Source organism: Enoplosus armatus, chromosome 10 (genome assembly GCF_043641665.1).
Source record: "Enoplosus armatus isolate fEnoArm2 chromosome 10, fEnoArm2.hap1, whole genome shotgun sequence".
Lineage (NCBI taxonomy): Eukaryota > Metazoa > Chordata > Actinopteri > Centrarchiformes > Enoplosidae > Enoplosus > Enoplosus armatus.
Window position 1 is genome coordinate 14,100,953 of NC_092189.1, and position 24,073 is coordinate 14,125,025.

At 40.9% G+C, this 24,073-nt stretch overlaps 1 protein-coding gene across 3 annotated transcripts in view; it reads right to left on the bottom strand.

The window, feature by feature from the left end:
- Window positions 1–24,073, bottom strand: part of macrod1 (mono-ADP ribosylhydrolase 1) — a 105,051-nt gene that overhangs the window by 6,650 nt on the left and 74,328 nt on the right. For all 3 annotated transcript variants that reach the window (XM_070913234.1, XM_070913236.1, XM_070913235.1), the window contains exons 6-8: window positions 8,502–8,623; window positions 5,875–5,905; window positions 3,741–3,814 (exon numbers count right to left, since the gene is read on the bottom strand). In XM_070913234.1, the coding sequence (XP_070769335.1) occupies window positions 3,741–3,814; window positions 5,875–5,905; window positions 8,502–8,623 (227 nt within the window). The remainder of the gene's footprint in view (window positions 1–3,740; window positions 3,815–5,874; window positions 5,906–8,501; window positions 8,624–24,073) is intronic.

Sequence of the window (24,073 nt, forward strand, 5' to 3'; positions counted from 1 at the left end):
GTGTATGTGTGTGTGTGTGTGTGTGTGTGTGTGTGAGAGAGAGGAGAAGTTCCAGTTCAACTTCTATTGTATGTGTGTTTGTGTCTATGGATGTGTGTATAAGGGAGAGAAAAGTAACTTTGTGTGTTTTTGTGCAGGCGCCTGAGTGTTACACTGTGTGTGTGTGTGTGTGTGTGCGTGTGTATGTATGTGTTTGTGTAGCAATAGGCCCTCTTTCTCTCATTACTGTGTGAAAAACACCAGTCAACTCAATCCAGACTCCCCACTACACACACACACACACACACACACACACACACACACACACACACACACACACAGCACACACACACACACACACACACACAGCACACACAGAGCACACAAAGCCATAAAGAGAATAGATTTCAAATATTATTAAGACACTGGCCGAGTGAGTGCAGCTATTTTACAACAATAAACAATCTTTATGCTCCATGCTCTTGTGTTCTTTAGATCCTGGCTCTGCAGTCTATAATATTTACATTACAGCCTGTATAGCTGGACAGACAGTACAGTACACAACACTATATGTAGTTTGATGATTAAAGTTACTGTAGCTACATTAAAAAAATGCTTCCAGGGATTTAAGCTCCACTGTGCGCTCTTATTCCTCAGACTCTGACAAACATTATTACCACCCTAATGTCTCTACAAAGGTTTTGATTCTTCCGTTTTGGGCGAGGCAGTGTAATTTATTGCCAGGCTGTTTCTATCACTTTGTGCCTGGTGTGGGAGTTAAAGTCTCCTTGCTATCAAATACAGACATTTCAGCAGCCTGCTAGCCCGCAGCCCGTGTTTTTCAGTCCCGGCTTGTTGCACAATTACCATCACTTGCAAGGATTTGAATGGAGGCTAAAAGGGAAGATATGGAAATGTGCGGTAAGTAACTACATCCCATGGGCTAAGGTTCAAAATCTCTAACCTCCACACTGAGTTGCATCCACTTGCGCCATTTTGCAGCCTCCTTAATTCAAATTAAAGCAAATGCTTGCAAGGAGAGATGCAAAATGGCCTCCAGAAAACAGTAGCAGTGGGGAGCTCATTTTGATACAATTGCAACAGGGACCCTGGAGATGCTAAAGCTAACAGTAACATAAACTGAATGTAATAGGCTCTCTCAAAACCGCCTGTCTTTAAGGGAAACATAGAGCCTGTAAACATTCCCTTCTCAAACAGAAAATCCGTCTGCAGCAAAGTTTCTTTTTCACAGATTTCACTTCACTGATCTGTTGTGGAGAATGCATCGGTGCTGGACTTTAAACATATTAAGTCTTACACAAACTTGCATAACTTTGCCTTAACAATTAGACATTTTAATGTACATTAAATGCTGTATTTTACTGGCTTTTAGTTTGTATTTAATAAATATAAAATAATATGATTTTCAAACTGCCATAAACCAATTGAAGTTCAAAGCTCATTCTTGGAAACAATATTTGAGAAAACAATCTCACCAAAAGGTCCATTTAGTAGCTTTCGATCATATCACAGGATCCTCATCAGCAGATGGACTTTGCTGAGTAATGGAATTGTAGATGTTCAAATTTCTGAGTAGTTGTAGGACATCTTGTCCATGTTGGCTTAAAAGCTGAGGTTCAAAGGTTATATTAAATTTGAACATCTACAACTGACTCCTCCAAATATCAATTGTCCAATCACAGCTTAGCGTGCAGAGTTTGTAGCCTGAAGGAGTGGATTGTGTGTTTATGCAACAGTGTTTCTCCGCTACATAACATAAGCAGGAAACATTAGCATGTGTGGCTACAGTAACTAGCTTACTGCCTACAGTAGAAACAGAGCATTACTTCTATGGCCAAGAGTTAGCATATCATTAACTAACCGTTAAAAGTGACACAACCAGCACATCCACTGTGTAGTATTTCCCCGCTTGTATGTGGAAGCCGGTCCTGGATGCTATCAGAGTTTAGGCTAATGTTAGCAGCTCTTTCCTGCTCTTTATTGGATTAGGGGAAGTTTAAATTACAGCAACCAATGTTACATAAGATAGCATAAGTATGTAAGCTAAGCAGCCAAACAGGGTTATGTTAGAATAAAACAGTCTGATCTTACATTTTTCTTTATCATACTTATATTATTAGGACTACATCTAGGCTCATGAGAAATGGCGTTGGTTAAAAGCTGTTAAGAAACATAAATATTGAATAAACAATATTAGATTGTTTTTCCAAAAGCTACCGCCCTTCTCTACACATTTGAAGCGAGCCACACAACATACAGTTGAGACAGGCTCTGATCCAAGGCTGCATTTTTAGTTATTAGCTGTGTTATAAATGTCAATGTGATTTTGCTCTGGTTTCGCTTCGTCTCTCTGTGTGCCGTGAGGGAATGAAAAACTTTGCAGGCAACAGTAACTAAGGGGGACGGAGCTTAGCAAACAGTTCATTTCATGACAACTGGCTAAACGCCATCTGCTGATGAAGATCATGTGATACGATTAAAAGCCCCAGAATAGCTACTAGATGGCCCTTTGTGGAGCTAGATCGTTTTCTCAAATGTCACACATCGGTTTTGTCTAAACTTTGTGGTCGACTGTGAATCTAATTTGTAAAATATAACAACTATGAAAGTGCCTTGGGTACTACTTTCTTGCTGTGTTTTATGAATAAATGATTCATGTTTTTATTATTACACTTGAAGCAGAGTATTGGCACATTGCCCCGTGTCTTGAGTATCTTACATTATCATTTCCAATTTCATTTCCTACATTACTGGACTCCAAGTCAGAGCAAGCCCAACAAAACACACTGTAAAAAAAAAAAAAAGTAAAATGGAGGGCACTCAATTAGAACAAACCCAATTTACTCTGGTGAACATTCTTACTTTATATGTATGCAAATACACTCCGTCTCACCATCTCATGTGTTTACAATAAAACTTTTTTCCCCCTTTAAAAACACACACAGTCGAAGTATTTCTGGGCAGAATGTAAACAAGTGCCACGTTGATTTGGCTTTCTGGTCTCGTTTTCAGCCGTTTAAATCTTGTTGAATGTTGTCCTCCATGGTGAGACGTCTAATGTTTAATGTTCGTTTGTTGAGCTCGGTGCGGCTGATGGCATCAGTCGGCTGGTATTGCTACAGAGACTCTGGAGACTCCAGCGCTAACAATAACATCGTCAACACCCTCTCTGGGAGGTGATACAGCACAGCGGTTAGAAAGAGGAAGAAAGATTGAAAAGAGGAGTGGGAGGAGACCTGAGGAGTAAAGGAGGAAGAGGGGAGGAGAGTTTAGAGCATGTTAACGACTGATTGGAAAGTTTCCTCTTTGTTCTCCATCACCCCCTCCCTCCCCTCCGTCCCTCCCCTCATCTACTCCATCATTTTGTCTTTTCTGCGCTTGCTGTTTCTCCGGAGAGAATATGTGCATGTGCGTGTATGTGTGTGTGTTTTTGTGTTAGTCGGGTTTAGTCCCGCAAGGAGCCAATTAAAACACAGACTTGGCCATGAGCATGAGAGCCAGAGCTTGGGAGTGTGTTTTTAAATGTATGTTTGTGTGTATGTGTCTCACTGTGTGTGTGTCTCACTGTGTGTGTGTGTGTGTGTGTGTGTGTGTGTGTTTTCTCAATACACCCTACTCCTCGCTCCCACCAGAAAACAAAAACAACAGCTGTGAAAGGAATAATACCTAGAGGAAATGGTAGGGAAAATTTGCCAATCACGCACACACAAACACACACACACACACACACGCACACTCACCTTGTCATGATGTTCATCCAGATACTCCCTCACTGTTGCTAACGCCTCGTGCACAGCCTGCTCAGGTGGATATCCTGCACCATCACACACACACACACAACATCAAAAATATACACACAATTTGCAAGAACAGGTGCAGTGACAGATCTGTGTGTTTGCGTTAGGTCGCTGTCTGCACTGGGTTTTTTTTCCAAGACCTGTTCTTCTTCCATTACTCTAACACTCTATGTTCTGTGTTTTCTCACTTCCTCTCATCCCCGACTCACCTATTCTGGCGAGATGCAGACACAACACACTTGTTGGTTGTAAGGAGACAGATGGAGAAAAACTACGGTTGCTTCTTCTATATTCATTCAGTGACTGAGACCTTTCAGTGCTGGAAAATAATCCCCGCCGCTGGAAACGCAACACAACGGCGGTAAAACTTCTTCATCTGGCCAAACCAGCTCAGCCCAAACAAGCACAGTACGGTGTGATTATACAGTAATTATTCCATACATCAGGAGAGAGGGTTCAACGTGTGAACATAGGGGAATACATGAGGGCGCAAATTAGCACTGAACAACACATTGTTTCAGCAAAATACACACATGCGATATTATTACACACTGCAAGGGATGTAATGTAATATGACTGGGCCCTTTATGTTACCTTTTATTTTACTGCTTGATGGAAAAAAAATAGAACAGTTTGCCTTTCCCTAACTAATATTAAAGTCAAATAGTCTCGTTCATCTGAATAAGCATCTTGAAAATGAATAAACTTTAAAGCGAAAGCTGCTTTCACTGTGTGGGCATGTGCAGACACTCACTAGCTTTTTCAAAATGACATTCATATAATACTTTTTAATGAAATGTAATGCTATCCAGATTAAATGTAATCAACATAATGAGGAGATGTTCTTAAAGAATGTGTTTGCAAAGTTGCAAATTGTTCATAATGACTATATCGGCAAAATGTTCATCGTCAATGTATTTCATTTGGTTTCCTACATGAATCCGCTCTTTTCAAGTAGTAGTAGCCCTTACAGAACCACACGTGTGATGCAGGATGCAAACTGTGGATCCTTTTCCTACGTCCACTATCCTCGACTCCGGTGTAACACAAGAACACAACACTTCCTGGACCGGAGAAAAAGGTTGCTACTGAACATAATCTCATGTAGAGTGACCTCATGTAATTCCCATCACAGGTCTTCCCACCTAAACTGTAACGAGGTCTAATCGGCCAGAATGATTCAACACACCTGTGTGAGCGTGCACACTGCCTTAATGACAACTGTGAAGTACGTTGGTGGTATTTATTCCACTAATGGTTGCTCAATTTAATCAAAATGTATTTCGGTTTTCAGCACTCCCCAACAAGGCAACTTTAAGGTTTGTAGCATTATTCAAAAGCTATTAATACTCTATTTTTCAGTTTCATCACATACTAGCTTCCTGCTTTAACAGCTGTTAAATTTATACAACTTTGTTTCTCCTTCCTCTTTAAAAATGAGCCCAGATGAAAGGAATCACTTTGGAAGGACTCTGGAAGTATTCTTAAAAAGACGACATCACAAACAGACAGACATCGAGAAACAGGTGCAACAGAGCAGAAGACACGGATAACACACTGAGTCAATCACAACTTTGGCCTTTTCCTCTATCTAGCAACAGGGGAGAAGTGTCGACATCCCTCACACCCAAAGCCACCCCGGGGAGTGTTTAAGCACTATCCTTAACTCTCTCTCCTGCCAGTGTGAAGGGGGATTACAGTCAATCTGACACAATCTCCGGCCTAATCTATTTTAATATGCCGGTCTTAATCCAAGGCCTTAATCTGAGAACCACCTCTGGGCTGCAGGAGATAATGTGACAAGAGGCACTGCGTGGCTCAGCACTCTGGTTAAACAGAAAGACTGATACTGGAAACGAGCATGTGATGGAAAACAGTATGTTCAGCGTATCAACACAGGCACACAGATATATTGTTGTTATTGTTGCATGAAAATTGATCTTTTTTTCTCTCTGACTCCAAAATAAATCAACAGTTTTGAGTATAAAGCTCTAAGCAAGTCATAAACACACACACACACACACTGAAAATGTCATGCATTAGTTCTGGTTACACACACATCAACACACACACTGACCGTAGATTCCAGTGGAGATACAAGGGAAAGCCTGCAGAGTAAAGACAACAAACAAAGTTATTACAATCTGTTGCTAATCACATGACAGCCTGCGTTAATCTCACACACACTCACTCACACACACTCACACACACACACCAATGCACAGATATCACACTGCTGGATCTCGGTGGACTCTCTCTCCTGATTGTTTTTTTTTTTAAATGGCAGCCTTTCTTCTCTCTCTGAGTTTCGCATCTATTTAAAGACCAAGCTGTCGATCATCCTTTGTTATGGCAGAACTGCTGTAGAAGGACTTCCATCCTTAACTAGGTATTATTATAGTATTTATAACGGTGGATGTGGTGACCGTTATAGAGGTTGATTTGGTGACACCATTAGTTTCTTTTGGTGACAGCTAGTGTGGTTTAACAATACAGGTCCCAGAGTTACATTCAAAAAGTAACAACTTGGGTATCTGATTACAGCGCAGCCAAACAAACTGTGGGACTCATTGTGTCACATTTTAATGACGACAACAGTAAATAATTGGCCCTTTTCTCATAATGCTGTGAGATGCCGACCATAAAACACAACGTCCCCAGTTCAAATCCTTTGTTGCACCTCTCAATCTCTCATTTCCTGTTATCTCTCTACTCTAATCATATAATAAAGGCATACGATGCCACTAAAATATAGTTCTCATCTTTTTCAGTTCAGTTCAGCCAGAGCAAATATGAGGCTTCAACCGTCTGAATTAGCCAAATCTTTCAAAGTTACAGTCTTTTTAGTACCAAATTCCCTTGTTTTGTTACTATCCCTCGATCCCTTTAGTATGAAGCAGAAGCACTAAATGTTCTGTTTGCATTAGCAGTAACTTAACACACCTCTGATACGGCTGTAGGAGAACAAACAATCAATTAGGAGGCTTCTATCATTACATAAAATCACAAACAGTAACGTTTAAGTACATGCACGCATCTTTCCCTGTGAATCCCTTGTGAGTGACGCCACACTGCCCAACACTTCCTGTCTAATGGCCATCAATAACAAAATGTCTCGTTTCATTTCATTGTACATTTCATTTATATTTAGTTTAGACAGGAAAAGGTTAAGAGGCGTGTGCTCAATTGTAAGTGTTGTGTTAAAAAAAAAATATATATATATATATTCTTTTCATGTCTGTGACATATTCTACAAATATAGACATTGAAACTGTAGTGAAAGGTGTAATGTTGCATGTATGATGTCAATACGACTATCAACAGATCATTTTCACTGTCTATTTTTGCTAAGAACGTGGAAAAAAATAGGAGACATGCTGTGTGGCTGCTCTAACTTGTTAACATCAGCGCCAAAATAAAAAGCAAGAAGTTCAGTGACGCAAATGCGCTGCTCAGGTAGGCAGAGTGGCCCGGGCGTGAGTAGGTCATTTAAAACCTGCTCAGGTAACAAATGAAAGCTACTAAATAGTGAAGTGATATATTGAATGGTTATTGCTGAAAAATGTCAACCATTAACAGTTACAAAACTGTTTTTTGATGTAAAAATTAGGGATTATGGGTTTAAGTCATTGAGATCCATGTCAGGCAGGTTCATGCTGCACCACTGGTCCTGAGTTGAGCCAGTAAACTTCAAAGTAAATCAAATCTGGCAGATTCTCAACCTGCTGTCAGATATTGCGGTACGAGCAGATGCCAGGACGCTCTCTGTGTCTCCAGACCTGTTCGTTTGACCAGATTGAGAAGTTGGCAACTCAGGGTGAGAGCAGACACGACTCACAAGGTCCTCAAGACGAGAGGTAAACGGAAGTTAATAAGAAAAGCTTAAAGGGCTTAATAGAAAACTCACACAACACTGTGGTCTAGTTGAGGTAAGGTTGTATTGAGGAGCAGGTGATTGAGACTCTGTGAAGAATTAGAGTATCCTTTGAGGCAAATGTGGGATTTTGGGCTAAACCAATAAAAATGGACTTGACTTTATATCACAGTATCAAACAAATCAATACATTGTGATAACCCCTCTACATACATTTTGAAGGTAACAGGACACAAATGCAAATTTGGGGCACGTAATAAAACATAAATGAAAAACAAATGATAAAAAATGCTGGTTTTGTGTACTTACTGTCGTCAAAGATGTTTTTTGTTTGTTGGCAGGTGATACATTTCAAGTCTGTTTTAAACTCAACTCTTGAGTAGTGAAACTACTTGTTTTCTTCTACTGTACCGCTTTGTTTTCATGTTGCTTTGGTGTTTTTCTTTGACTTTAACACCTCGTTCTGTTGTGAAACCTCTTGCCTGGTGTGTTTCATAAAAACCATCTTACAGTTCAAACGTGATGAAACTTCTCTCTTTAGCTCAGGTAACTATAGAATCTTTTTACATCAGTCGTGACTTAGTCCTTCTCTTATTTCTTTCCTCTTATCTTTTCTCTACCTTTGTCTTTTTTGCTTTCTTCACTTTTTTGTGTCCCAGTCTTCCTTTAATCTTCTCTCTCTTTTAAACCTAATCTCTCAGGTTTCTGTGCTCCTTCTTTATCTCCACCACAGCAACAAACAACTCATTATCTCTTCATCCATCCTTCCTCTCTCCCTTCCTCTTTGTCCAAGCAACCATCATCCCTTCATCTCATCCCTCTGTTCTCACCACAGAACGTGCAGCGTTTTTGGTGGCTGTTATCAGGCTGTTCTTGTAGCACGACTTCAAGGCTTCCTTCTCCACCTCTCCCACTCCTCCTTGTGCAATCGGCCCCACTGTGTGAATCACATCTGCAGAGAGAGAGAGATGAGAAGATGAGGCACTTCTTACCACAGTGTGACAGATATGAAGACAGAGTAAAATATAAGTAAAAATGCATCCACAGTTTAATCTCCCCAGTCAAATTCTGTATTTATTGAGTGTTTATTATGGCAGCCCACTTTTAACAAAATGAATGTAAGACATAAATCATAAAAATGTAGTGCTACTGTTGACATAAAAAGTCCATATACATTTGTAGTCTTGATGCGACCAGAAGGCATCGATGTACAAGACATCTCTAGCATGTTTTAAATCCGCTAACACAAACAATGCTGGTGCCATCATGGAGGTCCGTGGGCTTGAAGAGTGTTTCCCAAACGTGTCCTGACACAAAACTGATCCTGACGATGGTTTTTAAGTAAAACTGATAGCTTGAGACTAGAGCAACACCTCTGTCATTTTATGACAAGTTAAATATCACGGGATCTCCTCGCTACAGGTGAGTCAAACCTGTTGCCCTGCAGGCTCTTGGGTTGTGAGCACGTTAGGTGAAAGGTAGGCCATGTTTTTCACATTTCACACAGTAATGTTTTGCCCCATAAGAGACTGAATTTGCATTTTGTTTTGACTTCATTATTCATCTTCATTTGAATAGCTGAAATAAATTGCAGTTGTTTCCACTCAGAGGTCTGGAAGCAGGTTACAGATGACATGAACTCAGCTTTCAGTAAACTGCCCTCTGTCGTATCTCCCATATGCAGTACACTAATAGCATTTAATGTTTGATTTTAACAGCACACCTGGGAACCTATAAAGGAACTGCTGTCACTGGTTTAAATATATATATATATGTATATATATATATATATATATAACTGGGAAACTCAGAGACACATATAAAAGAATGCTGCGTGTTTGTCATTAATTATAAAGTCAATAGTGTGAAAAAGTACATTTGTATCCAAACTGCTGGTGTGTTTGGTGTTGCTAGCCAATTAGCCTGCAAGCTACCTGACTAAACAGTGTTATAAGCTGCCGCTGTCGCCAAGAGTTGATGACCTCCAATATAGCTGCCAGACGATCTATCATGTCAGCAAAGACGTTCCCTCTACCAGCTCATTGTAAATGATTCACATAGATATTTTACTAAGACTGTTCATAGTACTTCACACCTTCATCAAATTGTACAAAGCACTTTAACATTTACGTTTTCTTTATCTCTCTCAACAAGTTTACGGCAACAATGTCTTTAGCAATGTTTCTAATTGCTTTGTACAATATATCTCTCTGTCATGTAGCTGCTGGAGCGCTTGACTAATTCCTACTGTCTCTTTTCTTTGTCAAGTTAATGAATGCTTTTTTCTTCTCAGGTCTCTGAAAATTGGACTAATTGATTAAATAAAGGCTAAATGAATTGAAGTGTATTAAGCAGAAGTCAGAGAAGAGAGACAAAAAAACAGAGGATGGAAACAAAGACCCTCACAAACAGAAGCTGAGTGAGAGCTGTTGCTGAGATGTGGTTTAACAAGCTTCTACACGCCTACGTCCACAACACCACACATTCTGATAAGGCTCAGCATGTTGCTCTCAGCTTGAATACCAACGCTGTTATAAGACCCAGCCGGACCAACGCCTATACACATGCACACACGCACACACACGCACACACGCACGCACGCACGCACGCACGCACGCACGCACGCACACACCCACACACACACACACACACACACACACACACACACACACACACACACACACACACACACACACACACACACACACACACACACACACACACACAAACCAATTCCATTTCAACACATTTATTGACAGTTGTTTTTTTTCTTAAAAGGATCCTATGGTGTGAAATTATCTGTTTATTCCTATACACATTCATCTTAACACGTCAGGACTGATCTGCAGTGTTGCCAGATTTGGCTGACATCAAATCAATCAATCCCAATCAGAGCCCTGTTGTTATAAAAGTAGTCTGATTTTTAACCTCCATTTAGGAGAGGGTTTTTTTTTTTTGTCCATCAGTGACCACAAAACCACATTGTCCTCATTGTTGAATAACATTACATTGAACTGATGTAACAGCTTTTACAAGGTTTCAAAGAGGTATAGGAACCAACTACAGTTTGGAAGTACAGTTCCCATGATGCTTTGGGGGATGTACACAGGAAGTATAATTTTGCCATGTATTCCGTGGGCTCCTGTTTACATTACAATTAGCTTTTAGCAGTTCCTGCTTGCAATGTAGCCATGGATGTAGAGACAACTATCACTGGATTACTCTGATACTGAAGAAAACTTAAAAACATGACTATTCTCAGGCAGGTTCTGGAGTTATAGGAAGCAGCTTTTTTTCTATAATTTAAGATAAATAAAAGTGGATTTATGAACGATTGTTTGCGATGGACATGAGAGAGCGATATCCTGTGGAAAGTGTAAGTCACACTAAATCTAAAAATATGTGTATCATGTATCATTTTTCATGCTAATTGTGGCATTTTTATGGCCTCCATGAGCTGCACAGATTCCACCGTACACCGTGGTGGTGAGCAGGCCAAGTCATTATCTCATTTACAATTCAAAACAATATGAGCCTAATGATTGATTAGATTACGATAGACATTAATACAGCACACACACACACACTCTCTACTCTCTCTCTCTCTCTCTCTCTCTCTCTCTCTCACTCACTCACACACACACACACACACACACACACACACACACACACACACACACACACACAGTTAACAAGCTGCAGACTCCACAGCACCGAAGAAGCTCAGAAGAAGCTCTTTAATCCAACCCTCAGAGGATAGGAGGCCATTAGGCAGAAAGACTTAACACAGTGTTTGGGACTTTTTGAAATATGATCTTAAATCTTCAAAACCAGAAATTCACACAGAAGCATGACACGTGTTCTTGTGTCCACTTCCAAATATCCTTTACAGGCTTGTTTGTTGTTAGAAATTGTTGTAGTTGTATCAACTGATGAGAAGATTCTGCCACCTGACCACAATCAATGGAGGATATTTGGTTAGTGAAGCACGATCTGCTCATTGCGTCCAGGCGGGGGACCAGAGCTCTGGCGGCCAAACAACTATTGTACTGTGTTTCTTCTTCATAAAATACAATTGAGATACAAAGCTGAAAGAAAAGAAACTCTCGACAAAGAGGAAATCTGGTTTAAATTGACTTAAATCACAGCTAAAACCACTTTTGGTTAGATCTTCTTAAAGATGGACGTGCTAGCGAACATTTTGATAACATGTGATACAACTTAACTTTCTTTGATACATGATTTATATCCTATAAAACCTGCTTCATTATGAAAGGTTATTGTAATATTTGACAATTCTTACTTTTCTAAATACTATCAGAAAATGATACAAGTGAACTCAATTGGTCAAAAACGTGAAGTGCCACTGTAAGACATCAGATCTTCTAAAGCTGTTTGAATGCGATTCAGTATAACTCAATAAAAGATTTTATTGAATTGAAATAGATTTCCATGCATATAATGATCCCAAAAGGGTCATTCTTTCCCTGTAAAAAGTCCCATTGATTAGTGGCAATGTTTGGTTATTGTTCGGTTCAATTCCACAAGCTGGAAACACGTTAGAGCCTTAATCAATACTGATCAGGAAGAGCAAGTTGATTTGATCATCGAAAACTTCCAGTGACTGAAATGAACTGACACTGGGGGCAAAATGTGACTGACATGTTTCCAGACAGGAGGTCGGCCTTCCCATCAGCATACTGTTGATACTGAGACTGGATTCATTTGGATCCCACTTTTTCCTGTTTACATACTGTTGTATAAATGTTTTAATAATGTCGGTGGGTTGGTATTCTTTGAAGGTGCAAGGATATTGTCGATTTTTCATTTTTATGTATTTGCAGCCGTCCATGGGATAATAATAGTACCTTTCAACCCATGAAGGCCAGTGCAGTTATGTTGTTCTTCCTTTGAATATCTAGTGAGTTACTCTTTTAAGTAGTAAAGTTGAGTGATAGTTCTCTATTCATCTCTATGAGCGACCTCTTTCACATTACACATACTCATTTGATCAATTGTTAATATAAAAATATCGATCATAGCAGCTTTAAAGACTAGTCGATGTTATTTCAGCATGTTTGACAAGGAGTCTGAATATTTGCACTGCAGTACGTGAAAATGTTTTCACTCTTTTTTTACATGACCAGTTGCTAACATACCAAACATGGTTTGTGTGCTACAGTTTTTATTGAATTGAAATAGATATTTGCCTTTCTCCCACTCTCTAAATCAAGCAGCACTTTCAGCAGAAAATACTCCTCCTGCAATCCTCAAACAGGAGACGAGGAACAGACACAGCAATGGCGGCTTATCAAAAACTATATGCTGTGATGCCTCAGTGTCCCCCCAAGACCAGAAGAGTGTGGATGAAAGTCTGCACCACAGACTGGTATGAGAGGGTGCTGCTTACAGTGGAGTACACAGATGTGGATTGAAAGAAACTTGTCTGAATAACGTGACAGTCCTTCATCAAACTGCTTGCTGATGAAGAACAGTGCCGTCCCTGGGAAATCACTTAGTCTGAGTGCACGAACCCACGCAGAAAGAATAGTAAGTGCTCGGATCAAAGCCTGTTTCCAAATTGACGTGTGTGATTCTCAGATTGCATAGATTATCAGAGGTTTATGCTATATCACTTATTTCATATTGTATGATATCGAAGGTGGATATCAAGTACACTAACAGCAGAACACGTTAATGACAGCTCCACCTTAATGACCGATTCTGTGTGAAAACAACAGTGTGAGTGTTTTGTGTGAGTGTGTGTTTGTGAGAGTGACGAATCATTACTACAGCTTAATGATCCTTCTGGAGGTGTCATGGGGCTAATTCAGACAAACATCTGTAATCTGTAATGGGAGGCTCACACTTGATAACCCCAATGACTCCGTCCCTCCCGCCCGACTCTCTACATCCACATTTGATGCAAATCTGAGCTCGGTGTCTATGCTAAAGCGTTAATCCTCCACCAGACACTGTTTGCAGTCTTCTCAATGAGCACCGGCTGCAGACTCATTAGATGTTAAGTGCCACAACATCAGCCAGCTACATTTTGCTTTCCTCCTGCACCAACAGTAACGTGCTCCACTATACTCTTTCTACATTACGGCTTCACTGGTCTGTGAACCAACACAGAAACTAAGTGTAAAGGGAGTTCAACAATTTAATTTTGTTCAGCCACATTTTATTTTTTGGTGGATCAACCTCTTAAAGAACAGTGAAGAGGAAGTGACTGTGGCCTGTTGTGTCCTTGTAAACAAAAGCTGCTTAAAGGCATGACACAGCTGAGCAGTCAATGATATTTATCGTTATTACCTGACATATGAGTTTTTAATTAATCTGTTGTAATGTTTATTTTTATAAGTGGATATTTTCTTAAAGTGATATATGTCATGATGTGGCACATGTGTGCAAAATCACATAACAAACAATGAAACCGATGTTCAATGGCGCGCCTTCTACTGTTAGGCACTAAAAACCAGGGCTCCAACTATCAATTATTTTCATTAAGGATTAAAGTGCTGATTGTTTTCTTGATTTATCGATTCATTATTTGGTTCATAAAATGTGAAAAACATCCATTTTAATTTCCCAGAGCCAAAGTGACTTCTACAAATTGCTTAATTTGTCTGACCAACAATCTAAAATCCAAAGGTATCAATTTTACAATAATAGAAGAAATCAGCAAATATTCACATTTAAGAGGCTGGGAGCAGTGCATTTTGGGCATTTTTGCTTGATAATGGACTTAAACAATTAAACAAAACAGCTGCCCATTCATTTCCTGTGGATAGAATAATTGATTAATCAACTAATTGTTTCCATTCTATGAAACAGTTGACAGTTATTAGTTTTTAATCACAGCTTGCTCAGAAATAATAGAAATTTGCAGAATGAGAACATGATAAGATCATACCATCACAATATAATCTTGCTGAAATTCGATAATACTGAATTATCACCCGGCCTTACTTGATGTTCATCAGGTTTTTTTAAGCTTCATCTTTTGCTTAGAAGTGAAACTAATCTTTCAGACACTGGCCGACAACATACCTTAAAATATCTTTCAACTTAATGCTGTATTCTGAAGCTGTGCAGAGAGCATTAGAAAACCCAACATTACACTGTCACATCAGAAAGAAAACCCTGGTTTAAAACTGCAAGTTTAAAAGCCTCCAAGAGCTGACTATAGGATGAATCACTATTGTGATTCATCACTTGCTGAGTAGCAACAATCTTATTTATAGTGTATGAGAATGCTGCAGATGATTCTTTAAATAGCAGCAGAGAAAGATAAAAACATGTGACTTAAAATACAAAGCAGATGAAACACTCACAGACACATGAGGTTAATTACCGTGATCAACGCATGAAGGAACAAAAAAAAAGGACAGTACAGATGCAAAGGAGTACAGTGTAATCATAATACAACCGTTCGGCACGTTTGTTCTCCCCGTGTGTTTGTCTGTGTGCTGTGCGATTGTTTCTGTTGTCACATGTGGGTGTTTGCTCTCCGCTCAGTCTGAACTACTCCAGTAGTCAAGTAGCCCAGAGTGAGCATGTGCTCCCAACAAGTCGCTCAGCCGTGCCAGTGCATCATTCAGCTGTGGCCAGGTTCACAACTCGGTCGTGTGTGTGTGTGTGTGTGTGTGTGTGTGTGTGTGTGTGTGTGTGTGTGTGTGTGTGTGTCTGTGTGTGTAGTACTGTATGTGCTGTGCTGTTCAGTTCAGTTCAACAGTGGGTCACTTAGTGGTCATTCATCTGCATGCCATTTTCTAAATGTCACTGTTCACACACACACACACACACACACACACACACACACACACACACACACACACACACACGCACACACACACGCAAACAAGTACAGGTACTGTTACTGCTAAATTGTGAATTGTAATCTATAATTGCATGCTGATTTTTCCTCGTTGCTAACCCAATCATCTGTTTTTCTGCCCCTTTTCTCTTTTTTTTGTTTACAGCTGCTGCTTCCTCTCTTTGAATTCCACCCTCTCCATCGAACCCCCCCCCACCATCTCTTCCATCCATCCTTCCTCTCACTCCAGCTTTCTGTTTCACTCTCTACGTTCTTTGTCGTCACTCTTCTCCCTCTCTCCTCACCATTACCTCATCCAGTCATCCCACCTCTCCTCTCGCCCCCATTACCTTCTCCTCCATCCCTCCGTCACCTCCTTTCTATCCCTTCCTCCATCCCTCTCATCCTCCCTCCCTCTCCTACCTCGTCACTCTCATCCCTCTATTATCCTTTTTACCCCTGCATCCTTGTTTCTCCCTTGCTTTCTCCCCTCCTCTATTAGATATTCCTCTCACCCCCTCTACTCCCCCCTCTCCCTCTCTTTCCCTCTCTCTCCGTCACCTGAGGTAGACAGTTCTGTCAGGAGTCGGCCTTATTTACCGCCTCTCTTCGCTCCTGTTTACATTATCGATCGGCAGGGTTGCTTTAGTTCCACCATACATCAACACCACCACCTCCTCTTCCTCCTCCTCCCCACCCCAGTGTTACGGCTGCTGGCTCACATTACCCTGAAACACAGACAGAGACAGAGAGAGAGAGGGGGGGGGGGGACGGGGGGAGCTCGATAGGGAGATGGAAAGCTAGCGGAGCATGTTAGGATGTGTGAGGGATTTATGTGTGAAGGAGAGAGTGTGTTGGATAGTGTGTTATGGAGCGTGTGTGTGTAAGTGTGTGAGGAGCAGTGTTGAAGGGAGAAGGTGGATGTGTGTCTTGTGAAAGTGTGTGTGACTGACAGTAAGTGTGTGTGTGTGTGTGTGTGTTTAACATGCTGAAAACATACACAGTCACCCTATGTGATTACATGAGGCTGGTTTTGCTAACAAATGAGGGATTTTGGATCCTCTTTCGGTGTATTTAAAATGTACACAGTGTACACTACATGGCCAAAAGTATGTGGACACTCAAACATTATACCCATATGTGATTGTTGAACATGTAATTACAAAATTGAGCATTAATATGCTGCTATGACACTCCCTTTGGGAAGGTTTTCTACAAGACTTTGAGACCTGGCTGCAGCAATTTGCTCCCATTCAGCCACAAGAGCGTTAGCGAGGTCAAACTGATGTCGGACTGGCTCACAGTCGACATTTCAGTTCATCCCAAAGTTGTTGAAAGGGGTTAACTCTGTGCAGGTTAGTCAAGTTCTTCCACACCAAACCGGGCTTTGCGCACAGAGGCATTGTCATGTTGAAACAGGAAAGGAGCTTCCCTAAACCTCCCACAAAGTTGGACAAATGTTAGCATAAAATACGGACAAACAAAAAAACTTCTGGAGGAGAGTTCTGTGGAAACAAAGACTGAGTGATTTGTTTCCATCCACAACTGTCGATGTAAATATTAGGAGTACATTCACCGAGATAAACAGCGGGTCATGCTAACTCTCCGGTCAAGGGCTATTAAACCATTGCAGTCTCCTCATCGCTCCACACAGATCTGATGTTTTCATATTCCGCTATACTTTTAGTCTCTTGTGTGTTTAAGACACATGTCACAAGGCTTCATGTCCGCCATTATTTATTCGCTAAGTCTGTTTCATTTTGCTTTTATCAATACAACAGCTTTTCCACCCAAAGCCTTTTTGTGATATCTCACGTTTTTTTTCCACATTTCTGATGTTCCTACCAAAATGTTTTTAATGCGAAGATTGAAAATGCACCTAAAAGCAGGTGGATGGAAATGTACTCAATGACAAGAAGTAGGTTTAAAGACATTCAACCCTGTGCGTCGCAACACTGTTCCTATTGTCAACCATGGTGGAGGTAGTGCCAGTGGAACTGGTGCATTGCACAAAGTGGACAGAATAATGAAGAAGGAAGATTACCCCAAAGCTCTCCAGGACAACATCAAAGTGGCAGCAGAGCTATCATGCAAGGCACTGGCATGACGAGGTTGTCATCAGGACTAACCATTAGGAGCAATTGGAGTTCAGTTCAGTAACACTTCAACATGTGGAAAGGAGAATCGAACCGGCAACCCAGTGATTAATGGACAATCCGCTCTGAGATTAATTTTAATATTTTCCTAAATTGTAACATCAATCAAAATGTACCAAAAATATGTGGACAGGGGTGTACACAGACTTTCATCCATCTCTCCTGTAACTCCATTGTGAATATAGATTTTCATGCCATTTATGTAATTTCAAATTTGTGCAGTTCTTTATCTATTGAGGTGAAATTCTACTATTTTGAGGCTGCAGTGAAACATTATTAATCCAAAGTAAGTGAAGATAACATACATTGTAAGGATAATAAAAATTGTAAAAAAAAAAAAGTAACAGGCATAAATAAATAACATAAAACATGTTGTATTCTGAAGATAAATATGTTTGAAGGCCAGTTGCCTACAGGAAAGTACAGGCATTGAACTACTTAAAGAAAGAAAATGTTGTAGCTTTCACTTACAGTTGAAACGGGTCTAATATTATGGTATAAAGACCTTCAACAGGTTTTATTTAGAGAAATAGGAGAGCATCTTATATGAGTTAGGTGGGCCCACATGAACCAATCAAAATGCAGCCACCTCATCACATCTGGTTTTCAAAATCAGCACTGTGGCCGTTTCCTGTGTTTTTTTTCAGTTTCTGGCTCTGTTTGTTGATTAATGAGGGAGAAACTTAACAGACCGCCTGGTTCGTGCTGATTTTGCACATAACAGGAACAAGCATTTTTTCCAACAAGCAGTTTTATGCTTTATACATAACAGCAGCCATCACTGTAGTACTTGCATACAGTGCAAAAATAAGCATGTAATGGCCACATTTTATCATTCTGCTAGAGGTTAAATATTTCCAAATTGTCATTACGTGAGCATGCGCACATGTTGAGTGTGTCCAATGTTGGTTTATGACATGTGAAGAAGATATTTAAAATGGCGTGCAGATGAACATTAGCGTGCAACATGAATTAATGGCTGTCATTACTCTGTGGTTGTGCATTTCAGTGACGTATTGTCTCTTTGCTTCTGTGGGGCTGAAAAGGTCAATCTTCCACACAGAGGAGGGAATCATGACCTATTGTTAAACAGATGTGAGAACTGCAGACCTTGCTTAAAGCGTCTGAACAACGAGCTTCAGCGGACGGTAATAAGATATTCTGCGCAGTGATTTGATTGTTGCCTAATGTCACGTAATCTAACTGTGCAGTTTTCTCACTGGATGTCAAATTCTTCCTCCTTTTCTCCCCTCTGTCTCTTCCAACATGGTCTCAGAGACAAGTTTAACAAAAAAACACATGCGACATTTCTGATATCATCATGCCTTTCTATTTGTTTATACTGAATAACCATCCACTGCATATAAATGAATTAACATATCTCTACATGTGCTATTTCCAGAGCTGTACTCACATCTTTTAGTTATACAAAGTTTTACTTAAGTAAAAGTACAGAAGTATTATTCTTTAAAAGTACTTAAAGTATTAAAAGTCAAAGTACTCACTATGGAGGCAGGATGTCAGTTATATTTTAATATATCATATCTCTGGATTATTATTACTCATGCATTAATATCTAAGCAGCATTTTAATGTTGCAGCTGGTTGAGGCAGAGCTCAAACATTATATCAATAAGCTATTTTTTTTATTTTTTAGAAATCTTAGAGAGTAGAAGTATAAAGTAGCAGAAAATGGAAATACTGAAGTAAATTAAAAAATACTTAATTTTATTTAATTAAATATACTTAAGTTTTTTTTTTTTTTTTACAAGCTTGTATGTGAATTTTGATTTATGATGTTAATAATGGAGTTAATTTTTGGTGCAATAAAATTGGTCCATGTGGATCCACCTCTCCTATTTCTCTGAAGCCAACCTGATTAAAATATTATATATGATAAATGTATATATAAAAAATTATAATTTAAAGTAAGGTGGAGAGTGTGCAGAGCGTCTTCCTTTCAGCTTTCTTTACTGAATCTCATCCAAAACGCTTACCAGTCTTTTTCTTTTATGTCACTTGTTCTCTCTTAGTGCTAGTCCTCTGCGGTTTTATCCTGTTTCCCATCTGAGATTACTGAAGTGCTTATCAGATTGATAAGTATAAAATGTAAAAAACACAAATCAGCCTGACCTAATTATAGCACAAAAGCCTGTTTCTAACAGATGGCACTGCGACACTTTTATACAACATACTGCTACGCTTGTTTATTAAGGCGTCATCACTCTGTATGATCTTCTTGCAAAAACAATAACAACATAATGAAAAGAAACAAAGTAAAAGGTAAAATTAACAGTGCAGACAGGGAGACGAGAAAGAAAGTAACAAGAGGGGGAAAGCAAAGTAAATTTGTACTTGAGTGCAGCTCAAACTATATTCATCGCACACCTGATTTGCCATGCACATTTACCCTACGAAGAGGCAGCGAGAGACTGAGCGTCTGTGTGTGTGTGTGTGTGTGTGTGTGGGCCTGCTCTCTCTCATAAGTGGGCGTCACACTGACATCAGCCTTAAGAGAACTTGAGTGCCATCCGGTGACACCCGCCCCAGCTTTTCTTTTTGTCTGCTTATTGTCATTAGAGCCCTCTTTTTGACTCCGTCCCTCCTCCCTCCTCCCTCCTCTCTCCCTCCTCCTCCCAAATGGCCTCTCACCATTCTTACCTGGGAGGCCACGAGTCGCTGCTCCTGCTTTTCATACTCAACGGCCATCCATCCACCCGTCCGTCCTCTCCCCTCCCCTTCCTCTCTCTCTCTCTCGCTCTTCTCATACCTCCATCTGTCCCTCGCCTTTCTTTATCTGCCTTTAAAGCAGGAGGCAGGAAAGAGGCTAGCTGGTCCTTTGTGTGCTCAGCCTCAGTTTGTGCTCAGCCAAGCGGACACAGCTCTTAAATCCAGGCCCGGGCTTTGGCACAAAAGGAAGGCTCAAGTCTTGTAAAGGTCCCTACGGCTCTCCCTATCTCTTTCCACCTTTCTCTGAAAAAGACAGAAGGGCAGTTACTCTAAACAGGAGGACAAGAGTAGACGGAGAAGGGGGGAACAAGATGCCGAAGCTAAAAGGAGCAGACATAATTCTCTTCATCAGAGAGCAGCAGCAAAGACGTTTTTTACTCTCTCTCACTCCAACTCTCTTTCCCTGAGCCAAGCAACACTGGGGCTTTTTTTTTTTATCCCTTTTTCTCCTTCAAGGCGAATGAATTAACTGAATGTATTAACACCAGGGCTGCTGCTGCTGTGATCATCATCATCACGCTCCTCCTCATCAGCAGCAGCAGCTTTGACGATGCTTTTTAACACCTAGAAGGATCGCACTGCTGACGCCGAGGCAGGAAGAAGCAAAGATGTCGACAACCTTGTCAAAAAAAGAAAAACACTCCCCAACTAGCAAGGTATCACAGTCTGAGTGCTACAGTCTTTAGCCCACAGCCTTGTCAAGTCTCTTGGCACTACTAAAGAAGCCTTAGGAACAGAGGGGGAAGAGGTGAGATGGGGAGGGAGAGCAAAGGCGGGAAGAAGATGGGCACGAGATACAAGGGAGAAAGATGGTGGGGTGGGGTGGGTGGTGTAGGAGTTAGGAAGAGAAAAAAGAAAGAGGGTGAAGAGGTACAAAGGTGAGAAAGAGGATGAGAAGAACAGGAGGAAACAAGGTGTTTAAGTTGTTGATCGCAACAGGCAGAAACACCATGTCTTCAAAGAAAGAGGAACAGAGAGAGCGACGGGGTGACAGGCAAAGCAAAGAGATGGAGGTCTTGGAGGAGAGGAAGAGGGGGAGTCCGGGAGAGCTGCAGTGAGGATTTTAATTAGCGGTAATTGGCCACCGAGGGAACAGAAACTGGGAGATGGGAGGGAAGAGAGGGGAGCATAACAGCCAGTTTTTGACTGTTGAGTGATATCTCTCTTGCTTTGTACCTCTCTATTTCCTTCAGCACTTTTTCTATCTGGGCCTTTCCATCTCCATCTTGTTTTCTCTCCATCTTTTTCCACCTCCAACTGCGCTACTCCCGCTATCCCCAAAGAAGAATCCATCACTCGCTACCAATTTCCCCCTAAATACAAGACAGTACAAAGTATGCAGGTATTTGGCATATGGGACGACACAAAGCAACATGTGCTGAGCTACAGGATGAATTCAACATGCAATTATTTGGGATTTTTTTGTCTGAAATCTAGAGAAAGATGTGAGAAATATACATATGACCTAAAGTCAACCTGCAGAAACAATGTGAGTGCAGAGATTGTGTAGCTGGTTCATATCTGTTCCATAGTTTATTTATTACACTACTTTAACTGATCTTAAAGCTGCTGTAAATATTATTTTCATTTTTTTTACAATAGATCACATGACTACTTGTTTGTGAAACGGGTTGCTTGTAGTGATGAACCCACAGAGAAGCAGAGCTATAGGAGAGTGAATATTTGACTTACATTCACCAGGTGTCCAGTACTTAAGTGATCTTAAAGGAAAACTACAGCCATTGGTTGTATTGGTTATGATAACAATGTATTCATGCAGCAACATTGCAACAAAACGGGGCAACAGACGGTCAACCCATACAGGTTGGAAACAAGCGAACACTTCAGCCAAAATAGCGACCACTTTGTTTGGAGGTAAAACTGAAAGTCATGCACGAGTAACATCCCCAGGTAATCCTCACACAACTATGGTAAATATGGAAAGTCAAAGTTAAACCAGGAAGCTGGTCTGTAAACTATGTTAGATGTTTACAGTTGATTGACAGTTTGGGTAATAATTCACCTTTTTATTGTTGTTCCAATCAGGATTGACTGAACTAAGGTTTTGTTTTTAACCTGTATGATTGTCTGACTGCTTGTGTTTGTTGGACCAATTTTTTTTTATTTTTATGTTTTTGCCAACAAAACTGCCAAAACTGCAAGTGCCAGAAAAATAATCTGTATCACGTTCATGGAAAACTAATGAGCTGTGCAGTTGACTGCATGGAGTACTTCAGATTTTGCAGATTTGATCACCAAAGTAAGAATTAAAGGTTGTCTGAAAGTCTCTGTATTGACGTCACTAAAGCAGAGTGCTTCCTTTGAATGTGAATAGTGATTATGGTTCTGACCTCATGTTGTCAATCTCTCTCTCTCTATTTGAACCCGCCCCCGGCACCTCCTCTCCCCAGTGCATCGCGGTGTTGTGTCTCGTAGTGTTCGGCAGGGGAGCGAGGGCCTGCTGGGATCCAGGTTAGCAGGGTTACAGCTGTGTTTATCGGTACACAGGTGAGCTCTTGGGCGCTCGGTCGTCTGGACAACACATTCGGCCCACGCTCCCCTCTCTGGCAACCACAAAACACACAGGCGCACACCTACACATGTGCACACACATCTTACAGCATGCAGCTGGCCCACAAGTGAGCAACACACTCGTTTTATGCACACAAACAAACTGAGCTCAAACCGTTCCACTCCTAATCAAGTCCTCCTAATTACAGTGGCTCAAATGCCCCAAAGTTGACAGATTGCTGATTTAACTGCCTTTAAGTTTTGGTTAATATGTGAATTTAGGCAGGGCCTGCTTGAAATTTTCCAGCTGTCATTTGTCAACATCCCCAAATTGAATGCGACTCTTACTAAACAGCAGCGGTAGTGTGCCATGCACTCCGGGTGTTGCTAGGTTACGGTACTGGGATGCTGCTGGCTAAGTGGCTGCGGGATCATCGACGGACACTCTGCAAGGAGGGCTGACAGCAGGTCCTGTGGACCATTTGGCAACTCGTGAGTCCACCGCTCTTGAAATCCCACATCTGGTGGCAAGCCCATACAAATCAAGATCAAAGTGTTGGCTTTGAGATTGGACCTGTCTCTCAACCCCTCTGCCTCTCTCCTGTCGAGTTTCATTTTCATTTCTCGCTCTTTTCCACAGCAGCGCTCTGCCTTCACATCGTCCTCTGCCTGCTTTGTTATCCCTCCTTTGCTTTCCCTCTGTTGTTGCTGTCTCGCCTCTCTCTCCCTCCTGCTGAGAGGTAATCAAGCCCTGTTGTGAGTGTTTAAGCATCGGAGCAGACGCATGTTGAATTATTCTTGGGACTTAATATTTTGTCTGGTAGGAGAGAGCCAGTCTCCACACCACATGCTGAGTAACTGCCACGCACGTACGAATGCAAGGCAGGGAAGCTCACGCATACACACACACACCCACACTCACAGTTAGTCAGTCAGTGAGTCAGAAAGTCAGTCACACAGATCTCATGCTGACAGATAGTTACAGGTAAGAGAGTGATGGGACCTGACAGGCAGCCCACACTGTATACACTGATATACTACACTTAATGCAACACAGACACAAGTAAACAAAGTACACACAGACACAGTACAAGACTGTACGGTCGGGTATTATCAATATGAGAGCAAATACACAAGCACACAATTACAAGCTCGCACACACAAGGACAAATAGTGACAAGCAGCAG